This window comes from Labrus mixtus, chromosome 3 (genome assembly GCF_963584025.1).
Source record: "Labrus mixtus chromosome 3, fLabMix1.1, whole genome shotgun sequence".
Classification (NCBI taxonomy): domain Eukaryota; kingdom Metazoa; phylum Chordata; class Actinopteri; order Labriformes; family Labridae; genus Labrus; species Labrus mixtus.
This window is the reverse complement of record NC_083614.1, coordinates 12,164,219-12,178,800: the sequence shown is the minus strand read 5'-3', so window position 1 is coordinate 12,178,800 and position 14,582 is coordinate 12,164,219. Positions and strand designations below refer to the sequence as shown.

The 14,582-nt window shown below is 42.1% G+C and overlaps 1 protein-coding gene across 1 annotated transcript; it reads right to left on the bottom strand.

Moving 5' to 3' along the window:
• Positions 1-491: 491 nt before the first annotated feature.
• Positions 492-13,584, bottom strand: LOC132958507 (uncharacterized). Its single transcript, XM_061031414.1, has 5 exons — positions 11,939-13,584; positions 9,944-10,131; positions 8,110-8,254; positions 5,847-6,146; positions 492-1,511 (listed from the first exon to the last, which is right to left on the bottom strand). The coding sequence occupies exons 1-5, from the start codon at positions 13,532-13,534 to the stop codon at positions 1,353-1,355; spliced, it is 2,388 nt and encodes a 795-aa protein (XP_060887397.1). The 5' UTR covers positions 13,535-13,584; the 3' UTR covers positions 492-1,352.
• Positions 13,585-14,582: the final 998 nt, after the last annotated feature.

The window sequence follows — 14,582 nt, the reverse complement described above, 5'->3', positions numbered from 1 at the left end:
AAAGTGAGGGAAGTTATGTTGAGTTCCACGATGGATGTTGAGTTTTTCATTATTTTCTTTGTTTGCTGTTTGACCGATTAAAAGGTGAAACTGTGTCACAAGTGTCGAGTGACCTCAAATCGTCTCCATGATGATGTTCAGACGAGATGGAACAGCTCCTATGTGATCAAAAGTACAATTCTTACACATCGGTTTAAAACGTTTCATTTGAAAACAGTTGTTGCTTCTTCCTGTTTGTATGTGAAGCCAGCACAATTTATATGTATCGGATCCAAACTGAAAAAAAGTGGATCCCTGCATCTGTAGTTACAACCCGTAGCCTCAGCTTAAAGAAGTTTTTTTTCATGCTGCACATTAAAGGGGAGAGAGGAGTCTGAGGACGACAACGGAACCACCTGCAGTAAATAGTTTATTTTTTATTGAAAAGTCAACAGGTTCTCTAAAGTTTGTCATTTGTCAACTTAAAAAAACACAAAGACAAAAACAAACAAGTGTCTCTACCATTAGTGCAATCATTTCATGCTACTCCCTCCTTTGCTCTTGACTGATCAGTCTTTACACAAATGATCTTTGTCTTCAGTAAGCTGTGAAAGCTCACACTTTTTATTCACATGTTGTCAAACGTCCTCATGCAGCGAGTGATCTAAGACTATGATGGAGATGATTTATGCTAGGGCTGAGCAACAGGACAGTATCCATACCATTAGACATAAAAAAATGTGTCAACAACTGCCACAGTAACCCTACTGTAGCAGCTTCCCTTTAATATCTCATTAGGGCCCTTTTAGGGAATGAATAAAATCAGCAGGACTGTGTCATGGCAGAATGAATTTACAGGATTATTTTATCATCAACTTGAGTATTTAATTCAAAGGATTTGCAACAAAAAAAAATACATTAGCATCTCATTGTGGTATCATTTCAGAGTTAGTGAATTTAATTTGTTAAATGCATTATCATTTATTACAGCTTTACATTTCATAGACCGGGATCAAAGGTTGTTTAAGTACTGCACAATGCAAAGTAATAGCCTACAGTTCATATCAGCAGAAATGCTAATGCAAAGGTACCTAAAATTAGAAAAATATTTTACGACATTCCCCACAAGGGTCTGTACTGACAGATATATTACTTTAGTCAAACTATTGTCAAAAGGGAATTTGGCAATGAGAAATACAGTGAAATCTCCCCTTCATAACGGGCCTTTAGTGCGGCCTGGTCTTCTTCCATGCTAACATGCCGCTTTTATTTATCATTCAACTTTTTTTTTTTTTTTTACAAAATCTTGTAAAGAACAGTTTCTATAATGTGTGCAAATACAGTAGCTGATTGATCCATGATTTCCTCCGTGTTCAGTCCATGAGTTCCTGTTTGATTCTGATGAGGGTTGGCAGTTTTTGACTCCGTTGGCCCTTCCTCTGTAAAATGTACTCACTAAACTGAGAGGAGTCCACTCCACCGCCACATGAGCCTCTGATCCAGAACCCGCTCTGCTGTAGCCGCTCCAACACCTGCAGTCACACACACAAGATCAACAATCCAAGAATGAGATGTTGACAAGGACCATCAAGCAAGACAAATTCCTGTTTCCACCAAGCGGTCCGGTACAGGTCAGTTCGGTACAATACGCCTTTATTAGTGTTTCCACTGTCAAAAGTTGGGAAGGGCACCAAAATAACTGATCCGTACCGTCCTACTGTTTTGGTACGCTTCTGTTGGGGTGCCAAGCGTAGCGATCTGACCCAAAGGTTGGAGCTAGTCTGTTGATTGGTCGAAAGAATCTTCACTTCCTGTGCGACAGCGGTGATAAAGGACAAACACAAAACACACCATGTGAAAATATCCTGCGGATTTGGAGAGTCATTTCAAGGCTGTTTTTGTTTTTTTGCCTCAGATGCAGAAATTCAAAAATAATTTTACTGTGTTACGTTCTTCTTCTATGTTTAATTTATTGGCTGTTTACACTATGTCGCGTCGCTATGATTTAGTGATGTGTAAGGGTACGGTTGGCTGTGGAAACGCAAGCAAGATCAGGGTTTACTGTACCAAAACCGTACCAAACCGGACCGCTTGGTGGAAACGGGGCTTTAGACCCTTTCCTCAAAGGAGTGCTAAAGTGAAGATTCTGCTTGGCCCAAAAAAATTAAGCAGGTCAGACATTTTCATTCTTTACTTTCAAGTCACTTTCTGGTTTTAAACACGTTAACTCTCTGGTGCTCCTCAACGCTGACACACCATCATCATGTCATGAGTCAAACCTGAGACTGAATGGGCCAAAAACAAATTGGCTGAATCCGAATCTCCCAATGCTACTTTACCCATACCAAAATACATCCAGTCAAAGGAGGTGAGAGTGGAGGTTCACTTCATGGACAGTTAAATCTTTACAGAAGCAAAAGTATGATTGTACCTAACACTTTTTTTTGAGACTTCTGAGAGAGAAGTGTGGAAGCAGAATATTGATTAATTGTGTACCTCTATGACCAAACTGTATATCTGCAGTTCTTCTGTGTTGCTGTTTAAATGTCTTGCTGACACTTGCTGAGTTGTCATTTTTCTAGTACAAAAGCCGTCCAATTAGGGGTGGGCTGTGGATCAGTGGAGGAGTTAGGAGTGGAGGAGCCAATTACAAACTAATCACTGTCCACTCTTGAATGGTGGAATAAGCTCCCAATTTACATCAGTGCAGTAATAAGACAAAGTCTCTAACTCCCCATAAAACTCATCTGTTCAAACTGAAGCACTGAACTTTGTGCTCTGCTGTCATTGTGTTACCTATAATGGCTTAGACCAGGCATGGGCAAACTACGGCCCGCGGGCCATATACGGGCTTTTTAATCCGGCCCGCCGAACTTGTCCAAATTATATTATTATTAAATTAAATTTTATTATAATTAAACCTCGTTCGTTTTCCCCTGTAATGCCCGTGTTTCCCCAATAGATGGCGCACTTCAGAGTGTGGTGTATTACGCCCTTCTTCACTTTTTCGCTTTGCCCTATGAACCCGTATGAGCCCTTCTGTAAAAATGAGCGGATCAAAGAAAAGAAAAGTGGACAGTGAATGCCGAGTGTTTAATACGGAGTGGACAACTAAATATTTTTTCACTGAAGTCCGATCAACGGCTGTATGCCTGATATGCCAAGAAACTGTCGCAGTTTTCAAAGAGTACAGTATCAGCCGTCACTTTGCTACGAAGCATGCTAACTACGCTAGCAAGCAGTCCCCACAAGAACAGGCGGCTGCGGCTCAGAGGTTGAAGGCTAATTTACAGACTCAGCAACATTTTTTTCACCAACAAACTGCGATTCAAGAGTCAACTACCAAGGCAAGTTTTTTGCTGGCATTCAAATTAGCAAAGGCTAGCAAGCCTTTCTCCGAAGGCGAGTTTTTAAAAGAATGCATGGTAGAGACAGCAGGTCTCTTGTGTCCGGAGAGCCAAGGCCAGTTTGAAAAAATCAGTTTATCACGCAGGACTGTGACTCACCGTGTGGAACTGATTGATGAACATATAGCCAGCGAATTAAACAAAAAGGCTGAGCTAGTTATATTCACTAGCGCTGGATGAAAGTAATGATGTAAAAGACACTGCTCAGCTCCTCATTTTTATTCGAGGGATTAATGACAGTTTTTGAGATAACGGAGGAGTTTTTGACCATGGAGTCCCTGAAAGGAAAAACGCGAGGAGAGGACTTGTATAACCAGGTGTCTACTGTCATCGAGAGAATGAAGCTACCTTGGAGTAAACTTGCCAATGTCACAACGGATGGATCGCCAAATTTAACTGGAAAACATGTTGGGCTGCTGAAAAGAATCCAGGATAAAGTGAAAGAGGAAAACCCTGACCAGGATGTTATTTTCCTTCACTGCATCATCCATCAGGAATCTCTGTGTAAGTCTGTATTGCAGCTTAATCATGTCGTGAATCCAGTTGTAAAACTTGTTAACTTTATACGAGCAAGGGGACTTCAGCATCGTCAGTTTATTATGTTCCTGGAGGAAACTGATGCGGATCATCAGGACTTACTGTACCACTCTCGTGTCTGCTGGTTAAGTTTGGGCAAAGTGTTTCAACGAGTGTGGGAGCTGAAAGAAGAGATCAGCGCCTTTTTGGAGTTAATGGGGAAATTCGACAAATTTCCTGAGCTAAGCAACAAGAACTGGCTTTGTGACTTTGCATTTGCTGTGGACATATTTTCACACATGAATGAGCTGAATGTGAAACTACAGGGGAAAGATCAGTTTGTGCACGACATGTACAAAAATGTTAGAGCCTTCAAATCCAAGCTAACTTTATTCTCCAGACAAATTGCAAACAAATCTTTCGCTCATTTCCCCACACTTGCCATGCAGAAAGAGGAGCAAAGAAATACAGCAAATCCCTTGACGACCTGCACGGAGAATTCTGCCGTCGGTTTTCTGATTTTGAAAACATTGAAAAGTCACTTCAGCTGGTGTCCTGTCCCCTGTCAGAAGACCCTGAAACAGCACTACAGGAGCTGCAATTGGAACTGATCGATCTTCAGTCTGACTCCGTCTTAAAGGAGAAGTTCAACTCTCTTAAACTGAATGACTTTTATGCTTCACTTAACGAAGCCACGTTTCCAAACCTCCGGAGGACGGCACAGAAGATGCTGACTTTGTTTGGCTCGACCTACGTATGTGAGCAGACATTCAGCGTCATGAACATCAACAAAGCCCCTCACAGATCCAAGTTAACTGACCAACACCTCGGATCTATCCTGAGAATTATCACTACAAAACTAACTCCAGACTTTAATGCACTGGCAAAAAAGGGAGATCAACAACACTGTTCCCACTGAAACTGAAAGTGAGTTTCTCTACTGTGTTTATTAAAATTTAAATTAATTAAATGAATGCATTTGGAAATCAATTTGTACAATGAGCCTTGCATATTCATGCTTTGCTACCTGTTAAAGGCCAAATCCTTTCATGTAATGGCTTTTACATGTCATTTATATTAGTTCACACAAACACTCCATCCATCTGTTCCTGGCCCGGCCCCTCTGTCAAATTTTTGAACCCATTGTGGCCCGCGAGTCAAAAAGTTTGCCCACCCCTGGCTTAGACAGTCTAATGAGTCACACGTTTTATTACAGACAGAACACTTAAGGACATAGTGGCGACGAAGGCCGCATGTGGCGTCGCCTCAGACCGCCTCTAGTCGCCTCTTGTCTTGGCCACAAAGTTGCACTTGAACACACCGCAAAGACTTCAGCCGACGACCAACCACCTCATATGCTCTGCGCATGCGTGAGAGGAAATAACTCTCCATGCCAGCAGGCGGCGGTAGTCCGTTGTTATGATACGAGGAGACCATTTTCATACTGCTGTCGGTCACCACTCGTGTTATAGGTAGCCTACTAATGGAGAATAATATCTGATAAAAAGTAGAAAATGGCGCTGCTGTTGTCAGCCCTTGGTCTTTTTGTGGAAAAAGAAAAGAAGAGGCGGAGGCGACAAATAAAGAGAAAACGCACTGATGGGTGAAAGCATGGATACTATAGCGGCATGCTCAAGGGGCTTTCCTGAACCTGTGTCGAGAGCTGGAGATAAATGAAACCTCCGAACAGCCAATCAGAGAGATCCCTCTCACCGAAGGCGATTCAGTATGTCGAATCGGCCAAAAAAAGGCAAATGGGGGGCCTATGGAGCCGGACACACACAACTAGGGCGACGACCGCTCACCGACACTGAATGATTAAAAGATGAAACAATCAGTAAAAATCAAATTATTCTTTGTGCTTCATACGGCTGATGGACAACCTGACCCTGAGAAGTGAAGACTTCCAAACATTGATTTTAAAGGCTTTTGTGTGTTTTGTACCTGGACAGAATTCAGGTGGCAGTGGTCGTTGAGAGGGAAACGAGTGATATATGTGGTGTCTCGGTTCCAGCTGGTCTTAAGAGACATAATGTCTCCGACCTCAGGAAACACCTCCTCAATCACAGCCTGGTGGGTGCTCACACTGATCCTCTCACCGAGCTCTGGAGCCACATGTACCACGACACACTCACACTCCAGACACACCCCAGCACATTCCCTCTCTGTCCTCCAGCGCTCCAGCTCAGCCTGCAGAGGAGCCAGCTGGAAGAAACTGGCCTCTTCATACAGCAGGGAATACTCCTGCAAACGCACACAGGAAACACAGCATGAGACTCAGAGACACACACTGAGAGAAGAAACAAGAAAGGCTTATACACGTTTACGTCCATACGGGACGAATAGGAATCAACTATGTGTACTGCAAAATTACATTATCAATCAAAAACAAAACTCAGCATATTCTGAGTTTTCTTTCCAACATAAAAATAAGCCATGAAATTAATTTGAAAATGTAAAGAACTTTTTCTTTTACTTATGTTAAATTAATCTAGAGAGTATACGCCTGTCTGTATCAATAAATACCAACTTATTGATTAAATATTCAGTCACAATACCTACTGTAAATTATGTTTATGTTGACAATAGGTCAACATTAGTTATTGTACTTATGTAGGTGCATGGGCATACATTTTGTGTCAACAGGTTATATTTAATACAACTGATTTTATCACTGATTAGTTTTGAGGCAATGGATGAAGATGATGAATCTCCAGTGCTTTTAAATAGACAACAAGTGGGAAATGTCAGGCAGATAATGGAAGGGGGGGGGGGGGGGGGTAAGGGTATTTAAGAGTGATCCTCAGACAGTGGAATAGTATGAGATATTAATTAAAGCATGAATGGAACTTTTGTTACTAATAATATTGTATGAATAATAGTCAGCTAGGATCAATGATGAAGGTGAGAACTTTATCGTTGAATCTCTCCTAGCCTTGTTGGGACACAAAGTGAGGAGCTGGTTCAGTGGCTGTAACTGTTGAATGTTTGTTTACTTTTTCTGTAAGAAATGTGTGACTACATTTCAGGCCTAGGATATTGTTTTGTAATTTAAAGTGAAAATTACTATTATTACTAAATTATAAATATAATGTATATTTTTGAATGACTAAAAACTTGCAGAGTAAAATGCATTTTTATAGGCAGACACAGTCTGTATTTTTAAGAATAGACTTAAAACTTTCCTTTTTTAATAAATCTTATAGTTAGGGCTGGTGCAGGTAGACCAGCTCAAAGTTATGCTGCTATAGGCTTAGACTACAGGGGGAACTGAAACCTTGAGCTCCTATCTCTCTCTCTCTCTCTCCCTCGCTCCCTCGCTCTCTCTCTCTCTCTCTCTCTCTCTCTCTCTGTGTGCATATACAGTACATAATATTACTGCATGTCTCTATCTGTAAATCTCAGTTATTAACCTCATCTTTTCCTGGGTGCTCCTGAGCTCTCTTAGGCTCCTCAGGATCGTTGGTGGACACCTGAACGACCCCGCCCCTCCCTTCCCATTTGTCCCTATCCTTCTTCCTGCATCTCCCTCTATCCCATTTTCATGCCCAGTGCAGTTCGGTAGATGGCTGTTCGTCATGAGCCTGGATTTGCCCAAGATTTCTCCCTCTTAAAAATATGTTTTTTCTTGCCACTGTAACTTTTGCTAAATGTTGCTGAGTGCTCATGATGGATTAACGTTGGGTCTTTGTAATAGCATTGAGTAAGGTCTTCTACCTATTTTTTGTAAAGTGTCTCGAGATAACATTTGTTATGAATTAGCGCGCTACAAAGAAATATTGATTGATTGATTGATTGATTGATTGATATTCATGGGATTTCTTAAAAATATATCAAAGAATAATTACTTTCGAAAGTGATACTTGCAGAATGGATAAAAGACATTATGAATAGGTTTTTATTGATTACTAGTTATTAGCACACTTTGTCCTTTTCTGCATGGAAAGTGTTTAGAGTACAAAAATAAATGAGTTACAATAGTTAAACAAAGGAATGCTAGTATGTTTGGTACATGTAGCATGACATGTTTCAGTAACTGATAGAGCAGCACTGACGGTCAGAGAGTCGCTTGGTCATTGGGTTAACTTCATGCTCTCTCAAATTATGTTCAGAAAGTTTTTTTTTGTTCGGCTGTCTTGTGATTTGGGACGGTACATCCGTGATAAACTGTGATAGTACCTGATCAAAGCTCTAGACAGACACTCACTTTGAAGTCATCAGGGATGAGGAGTTTGGAAGTGCGGAGGAAGTTTAGTATGTAGCGGAACATCGGGCCGTCACGATCGATGAAGTAGTGCTGCTTTAGACTGTCCAACACAATGGGCTCTGTTCCATCGAACAAATGGCCAATCCTGTCACAACAAAACAAAAAAACAAGAAAAAGACAATGAGGCCTCTTCATCAAATACTAACCAAATGTTGAGGAGAATAGTAAGGCAGCCAGAAACAAATATAGTGACGTAGCTGGACAGATAATTAGAGGTAAACTTTGCATGTTTCAGTCTAATGTTATAGGACAGTGAGAGACACTGAAGCTTTTACTTTAAACCATCTACTGCTATATCATACCATTGGATGATGGTAGAAGTGTTGTCTAATCTTTATTAGCATCATTGGCCAAGTCTGTTAATTTCTATGAAAGTGTTCGAGTGGTGCATCATGACACCTAGGACGTTTGACTTTCTCGATAGTTTCTGTTTCTTCTCAACACACCATAATAGCTGTTTGATTGAATCAGGGAGAAGCTGTGTTCTGCTGTTCATATAAATCACTGACACTATTAAAGTGACAAAACCACAGTGTATGTATGTGATCACATCTGGCTGTTATGTAGCATGCATCTTCCTTCCTTGAACTTGTACTAAAAATGAGAATAAAATTCTCCTCCCCGTCCTGCGTAAGGGCTCCACTCTGTCTCCATACAGTGTGCTCTGGGGTTGAGCGGTGGACAGCCCCACACTGATTGAACCACTGACAGCATTAACTAGCTAATCAAGATCAATTAAGGTTTGACATTCATGACATTTCTAGTCAGAAGACTAGAAAAGCGCTATATAAGCTCAAGTCCATTTACCATTTACCATTTAATGATTACAGTTTTTTAAAATCACGATTAATTCAAACAGCAAGTAAATTACTCTCAGCTGACGACAGAACAATAACAATTGTGATTTCAAAATGTGAATTTTTTAACATGTGATTGAAAATACCATTAAGTGTGATTAACTATTGAAATGTAACGATTAAACACGATTAAAAATGTTAATCATTTGACAGCCCTAATTATAATATGAACGTATAGTCATTTTAAAGTTGTATTCTAAGTGTGTATCATTTATGTAAAGGTCATGATCACTGGAAAGTTTGAATGTGACATCCATTATTAATTCTGCAGCGCAGTTACCATGAACTGTCAGCACTGATATTACTGCAACCAGATCTTTCACATTGAAAGAGGATTGTTTTGAAAGAGGATAGTTTTGACTCTATTGACTGCATGAAAGTTAAATTAAATACAAGCAAACGGGACACAGCTATTTGCTCTGCAGAGTGGTAAAGGGTACACTTAACTCTTTATGCTTTATTAATAAGACGGTTTGTTTTGTCTCTTTTGCAATGGCTAAGTAAGACTAAGAGATGCCTTCCTAAGACAAATACACATTTTTCAATAACTTAAAATTCACCCATTATTCTGAAATTACAAACAAATGCTTTACCAACTTCCAGTCTCTCGCTCCATTATTTTGGGGGTCAGGGGCTGAATAGTTTGGGAGCCCATGGCTTAGTGGACACAAAAACTGCACAATGATTTTCTAAAAAAAAGCCATGGGTTTTTCAAGATGAGAAACTTTTAACCATACTATATTTATTTTTTACGATATATTACAACTACATGTTTAAAATGTTCTTTAAACTGCCATGCACACGCTGGACACAGAGTCTGCTTTATACTCACTGAACCACATGCCCCAAAACACATCTGGCTGAAACGTGTGCAGAGTTCTCCTTTGCAGTTTTCAAAGTGGATGTGTGTCTCTTACCGTGACTCGGGGTACTTTGTGAGTGTGGCCAGGCTGCTGGTGTACATGTGTCCTCCTACATCAATGTGGACAGGTGCGTTTGTTTTGGTGAGCTTGGCAGGTGTGGGGATGCCCGAAGAGCCCAAAGGAGACCCAGGAGACACGGAGACAATCTGCTGACTTGACATACTGCTGCTATCACGGCTGTCCTGGGACACAAAGCACACAGAGACACACAGGAGTGATCGCATCAGTAAAAGTATCGCTAATAGTACTTTCACTGGCAATGGCAATATCATGAAAATGTAATTGGTAATGTAAACGGCAAGTCAGAATTTTAAATGTCCCATAAAAAATATCCTATGATGTCATACTAATTTTAGAGATTCTTGGGGCAAACCTAGAGTTTTATCCCCAATCAGGGGATTTTTTAACAAGGGGGGGGGCATAACATGCACAATATAGATACCAGAGACATTATAGACTTTCTAATGTGTGTGTGATGAACAGCAACAGACAGCGTTCTGACCACTAGACTGTTATCCCCAGTTCAATCAGGAGAGACAATTTATTGAATCAAAGATACAATGTTTATATTACATATGTGATATTGCATGATTGTCAAAGAAACTTTGGCGCTTGAACTCTACAGAGAGATATGGTTATCAAAGATCTCTGCGCTGAGCGGCAGCAAGATCTGAGTCCAGACACTGGTGGTGGAGGTGTTAGCGGAAGATGTGATGAAGAAGCTGCTTTAACTGTGAAGACTGGGGGTTGATGAGCAGATGGTTGACGACGTCGTCTGAGGCAGAAGGGATGAAGAGGCTGACCAAACTGGGAGGACTGGGATTGACCATGACGATGGCTGATACTGTGTTCTGAGGCTGATGGGATGAAGGAGGGGCTGAAACTGCGAGGGCGTGGCGGTGATGGGAACGATGGCATGAATGAACTAGTGGAAGAGAAAGACATGTTTTTTTTAAAAGAGAGCAGCAATATGATAGGCTGATGATGATGGAGTGTAGTAGTACTGTTGGATAGATGTGACCAGGTGACGTGAAAAGGGGGTAATTCAAGAAGCTGAGTGAGCATGTGTGGAGAAGTGATGTGAAACAGTATGAGAATAAAACCAGCATGCAGAATATAATGTCTTCCTGGCTAGAGCTTCATAAAAATCGTCTTGTTCTATTTACTTACCTAAATTAGGAAATTAATTTAGTGAACCATAAAGACATTTTGGAAGAAGAATGGGAGCAGCAGACTTATGATAAGGGTTGTGAAAGGTGCTCGTTTTCCACAGTTATAAGAATGCAGTAGGATTAATGCATCCTACAGAAAACCCTCCTATCAGCAAAAAGACAAGATACACCACTTCATCCACAGGATCAATATTAAATATATATCACCAAAATGTATTTAAGATTTCAACCTTTCACTTATATTGATGCAGTCTGCAGTCTCATGAATAAATGATGTTCTTTGTGTAATTGATTTGTATGTTTTAATTTATACCCTGAGCATTATGAGGAATATGATATCATTCATCACTGTGTGTCTTGTCTAGTCATGCATATAAATACTTACCTTATTGGATTAATCTCTCTCAGTACTACACTGCATGAAATATCTACAACTTAGTAAAATCAGAATATTACGCACACAGTTCAAACTATCAAACTTTTTGACAAATCTAAGACAGTTGAAAGACCGTAAACCTTGTAGAGCCTGGGGCAGTGAGTCTGAAAGTGACAGCTATCACATTTGATCTAAAGATGATTTTCTTTTTTTTTTTTTTTTTTTTTTTAATATTAGGCTATATCAAACTTGGCTTAAATGTAAATAATTCTTAGTGACACTTTAAAGCAAGAGACTCTGATTGCACATACAATTTCCCTGTGAAAGATGTGAGCGTTTCCTTTTTCTAAGCATGGAAACACACGCAAAAAAGCAACCAAAAAAAACCCCATTTATGTAAATACAGTAGAATATATAAAACGATCTGGTGTTTTGTGTTACCTGTGTGGATACAGCGACCACCGACCCGACAGTGGGCTTGCGATTAGCATGGGTCACTTTGGCTTTCCTCTCGTTCAGTTCGACAGGCGAGTCCGCGCGTGTCCGGGGGCGCACGCACAGCTTCTTGGCGCGGGGAGCCTCCGGGTCCTCCTCTGTGCCGCCTCGGCTCTCCGTTGTTGTCACTGCTGTGTTTATTGTTGTAGACACCGTGTCTGTCTCTGACCGCTGAGGCTTTACATCCGTCGGGTCGGTTGCTCGATGGACGTACGGGATCACGAGCTGGAGGTGGGACTGTGCGTGACCGTTCACCGTTTCCGTGGCAACATAAAGCGTTGTCGGCCTGGAGCCCGCGGCGCCCACGATGCTGTTAAGCGTTGCTATAGAGACGGCACCGATGCAGTGGTTGGTGTAGGTCTTGGAGAGCTTGGCAGCGCGCGACAACATCTGCATCCTCGTGCCCAGCAGGTTCTTACCGATGGCTTTGTTCTCATACCACGTCACGTCATTTGCGCAGCAATGGTCCCGGGGCCTCTGGAAGAAAGCCCTGCAGAGCGGGTTCCGTTTAGACACGTACCGGACAAAGCTGGCATACGGACATTGCTCTGTGCCCGTCTCATACATCCGCGGCAAGGTGTCCTCGTCTGCGTCCGGACGCTTCTTGGTCCAGGCAGTGGACCGGGACTTGTGGTACGGTCCGAGTGCTTTAAAATAGACAAACTTTCTCCCGTCCTCATCAACGGCCAGGCCAAACGAGTCCTCCTCAAGCTCCCGTTGGTTCTCCCGGCCCCTAGTGCAGAAATACATACAAGTTTCGAACCAGACTTTGTTTAGCAGCCCGAATGACGTGTCTGTGTTAAACACAGAGGACTCATATAGTTTCCGCAGGTCAGAGCGCGTGATGGCTTGTTTCTGCACCACGGGACCAGCGCCTTGCTCCTCCAGCCTCCGAATGACCGCGGCTAGGGTCAGATTGGCGCTGCGCAGTTCGGGGTCCTTTGTGAGGTCCAAGGTGCGACAGTAAGGCGGCTCGTTCAGGTACCGGTTCAGTGAGCTCCGGATGCTGATGAGGGACGACTTACTGTAGAGCTGTCCACTTTTAGAGCGCGCCTCCGCGTAAAAAGAGCGTAGCACAGCGCAGAGCGCTTCCTTGTCCAGAGTTTCAAAGTCTGGACTTTGGGCTTTCTCACTCAGGTACTCCCTGAAGATCCTTACCGCATACCGAGTGGCAAGGCGGGTGTTCTCGCTCAGCCTGTTCCGCTCTGACCGCTGAAGGTCTCCCTCCAGGTGAGGCTCCAGCCCAGCAGGGAAGCTGCTGCTGAAGGGATCCGCCTCGCCCTCGTCCTCTTCGCGGTCCATACTCCGCATAACGACCACTTGAGTCTCCGCGGCAGAAGCGCTGGAGTCCAGCACAGTGCTCCCTGACTCCCACTCCAGCTCAACAGCATCTCTGTCGGAATCCTCGTCCTCCTCCTCCCCGGTGATCTGGACCTCCTGGATATAATCTTCATCTTCATCCTCATTATCCTCATCCCTGCTCTCCTCGGGACAGCTCATCTGCTGCCGGTCCGTATCTCCGCTGGCAGGCATTCTCGCCATATTGCGGTCTGTGAAGCAGTCCTCCGGCAGCGCGCATGCGCTATATTGGACCGCAGCGCTGAAAGCCTTTTGTGTTTAAGTGACCTTCAGCCGTGCACACGCGTTTTTTAAGGTACTGAGAGCGAGCGCAGCGGGAGAGTAAATTTGGAAGCGCGCTCCATCAAAAAGGCTGCAGTATTGGACTGCAAATTGGACCAGCAAAATGAACACAGTGTGATGTGGTGGATAACAGGACTGCAGGAGGGTGACCTCGAGAGTCATCATGAGCCAAGCAAACTAATTATACATTTTTCACTTCTGAATCTGTGTGGTATGAATGTATAATTAACAATGTCTGTCAATAGAGATGATTAAAAAATCAATTCAGCAAAAAAATAATTTAGGTCAATTTTCCATTAACCTAAACTAGACTTTTGGTTTTTCTTCAAAGACACAATGGGTTAGAATTCAGGAAGAGAACATGACTACAAATCATCAAAAAAAACACATGCACATTGTAGTCATCACAATTATTTGTCATGCTTTTTGCTTTAAGCTCTAGTAGGATCTTAAATGTACACCCTTAGTTCGTCTTTTGGTTACTTGCTGGTTATCATACAACTGCATATTGTGTGACATATCACTTAAGCTAAAGCACAAAACAGATTAAATAAATGAAAGGGCTACTCATTTGCATAAGTGAAAGAAAAATAAGCATGTGATTTGTGCCTCATTCTCTGCACATGAGAAAAACATGCAACATAAAACAACTGAAACACATTCATTTTATTCTGATGAAAAACACACGAGCGAATTCAAATGCACATTAAGTTCAGAGTTTCTCTTGATTCTTGGAGCAAGGATGCAGATTCGATGAGGTTAACTGAGATTTATGTAATTTCATTATCTTTTAATTGTAAGTGGAATGTATAGCGCATTTACACCGCAGGTTTCACCTACCTGTTCACACCCATTCACACACTGAGGGCAGAGGTTGGTATATAAAGTACAAAACAGCAAATAAAGGGGAACACTCAACCGTAAACAATATTTCAGGTCCACGACCGCA

Excerpts from the sequence above, each read along its gene's own strand:
- LOC132958507 (XM_061031414.1), bottom strand. The coding sequence starts at position 13,534 with ATGGCGAGAATGCCTGCCAGCGGAGATACGGACCGGCAGCAGATGAGC. Across the intron at positions 6,147-8,109 it reads TCATCCCTGATGACTTCAAA|GAGTATTCCCTGCTGTATGA; the intron begins GTGAGTGTCTGT and ends GTGCGTTTGCAG. Across the intron at positions 1,512-5,846 it reads GCCACCTGAATTCTGTCCAG|GTGTTGGAGCGGCTACAGCA; the intron begins GTACAAAACACA and ends GTGTGACTGCAG.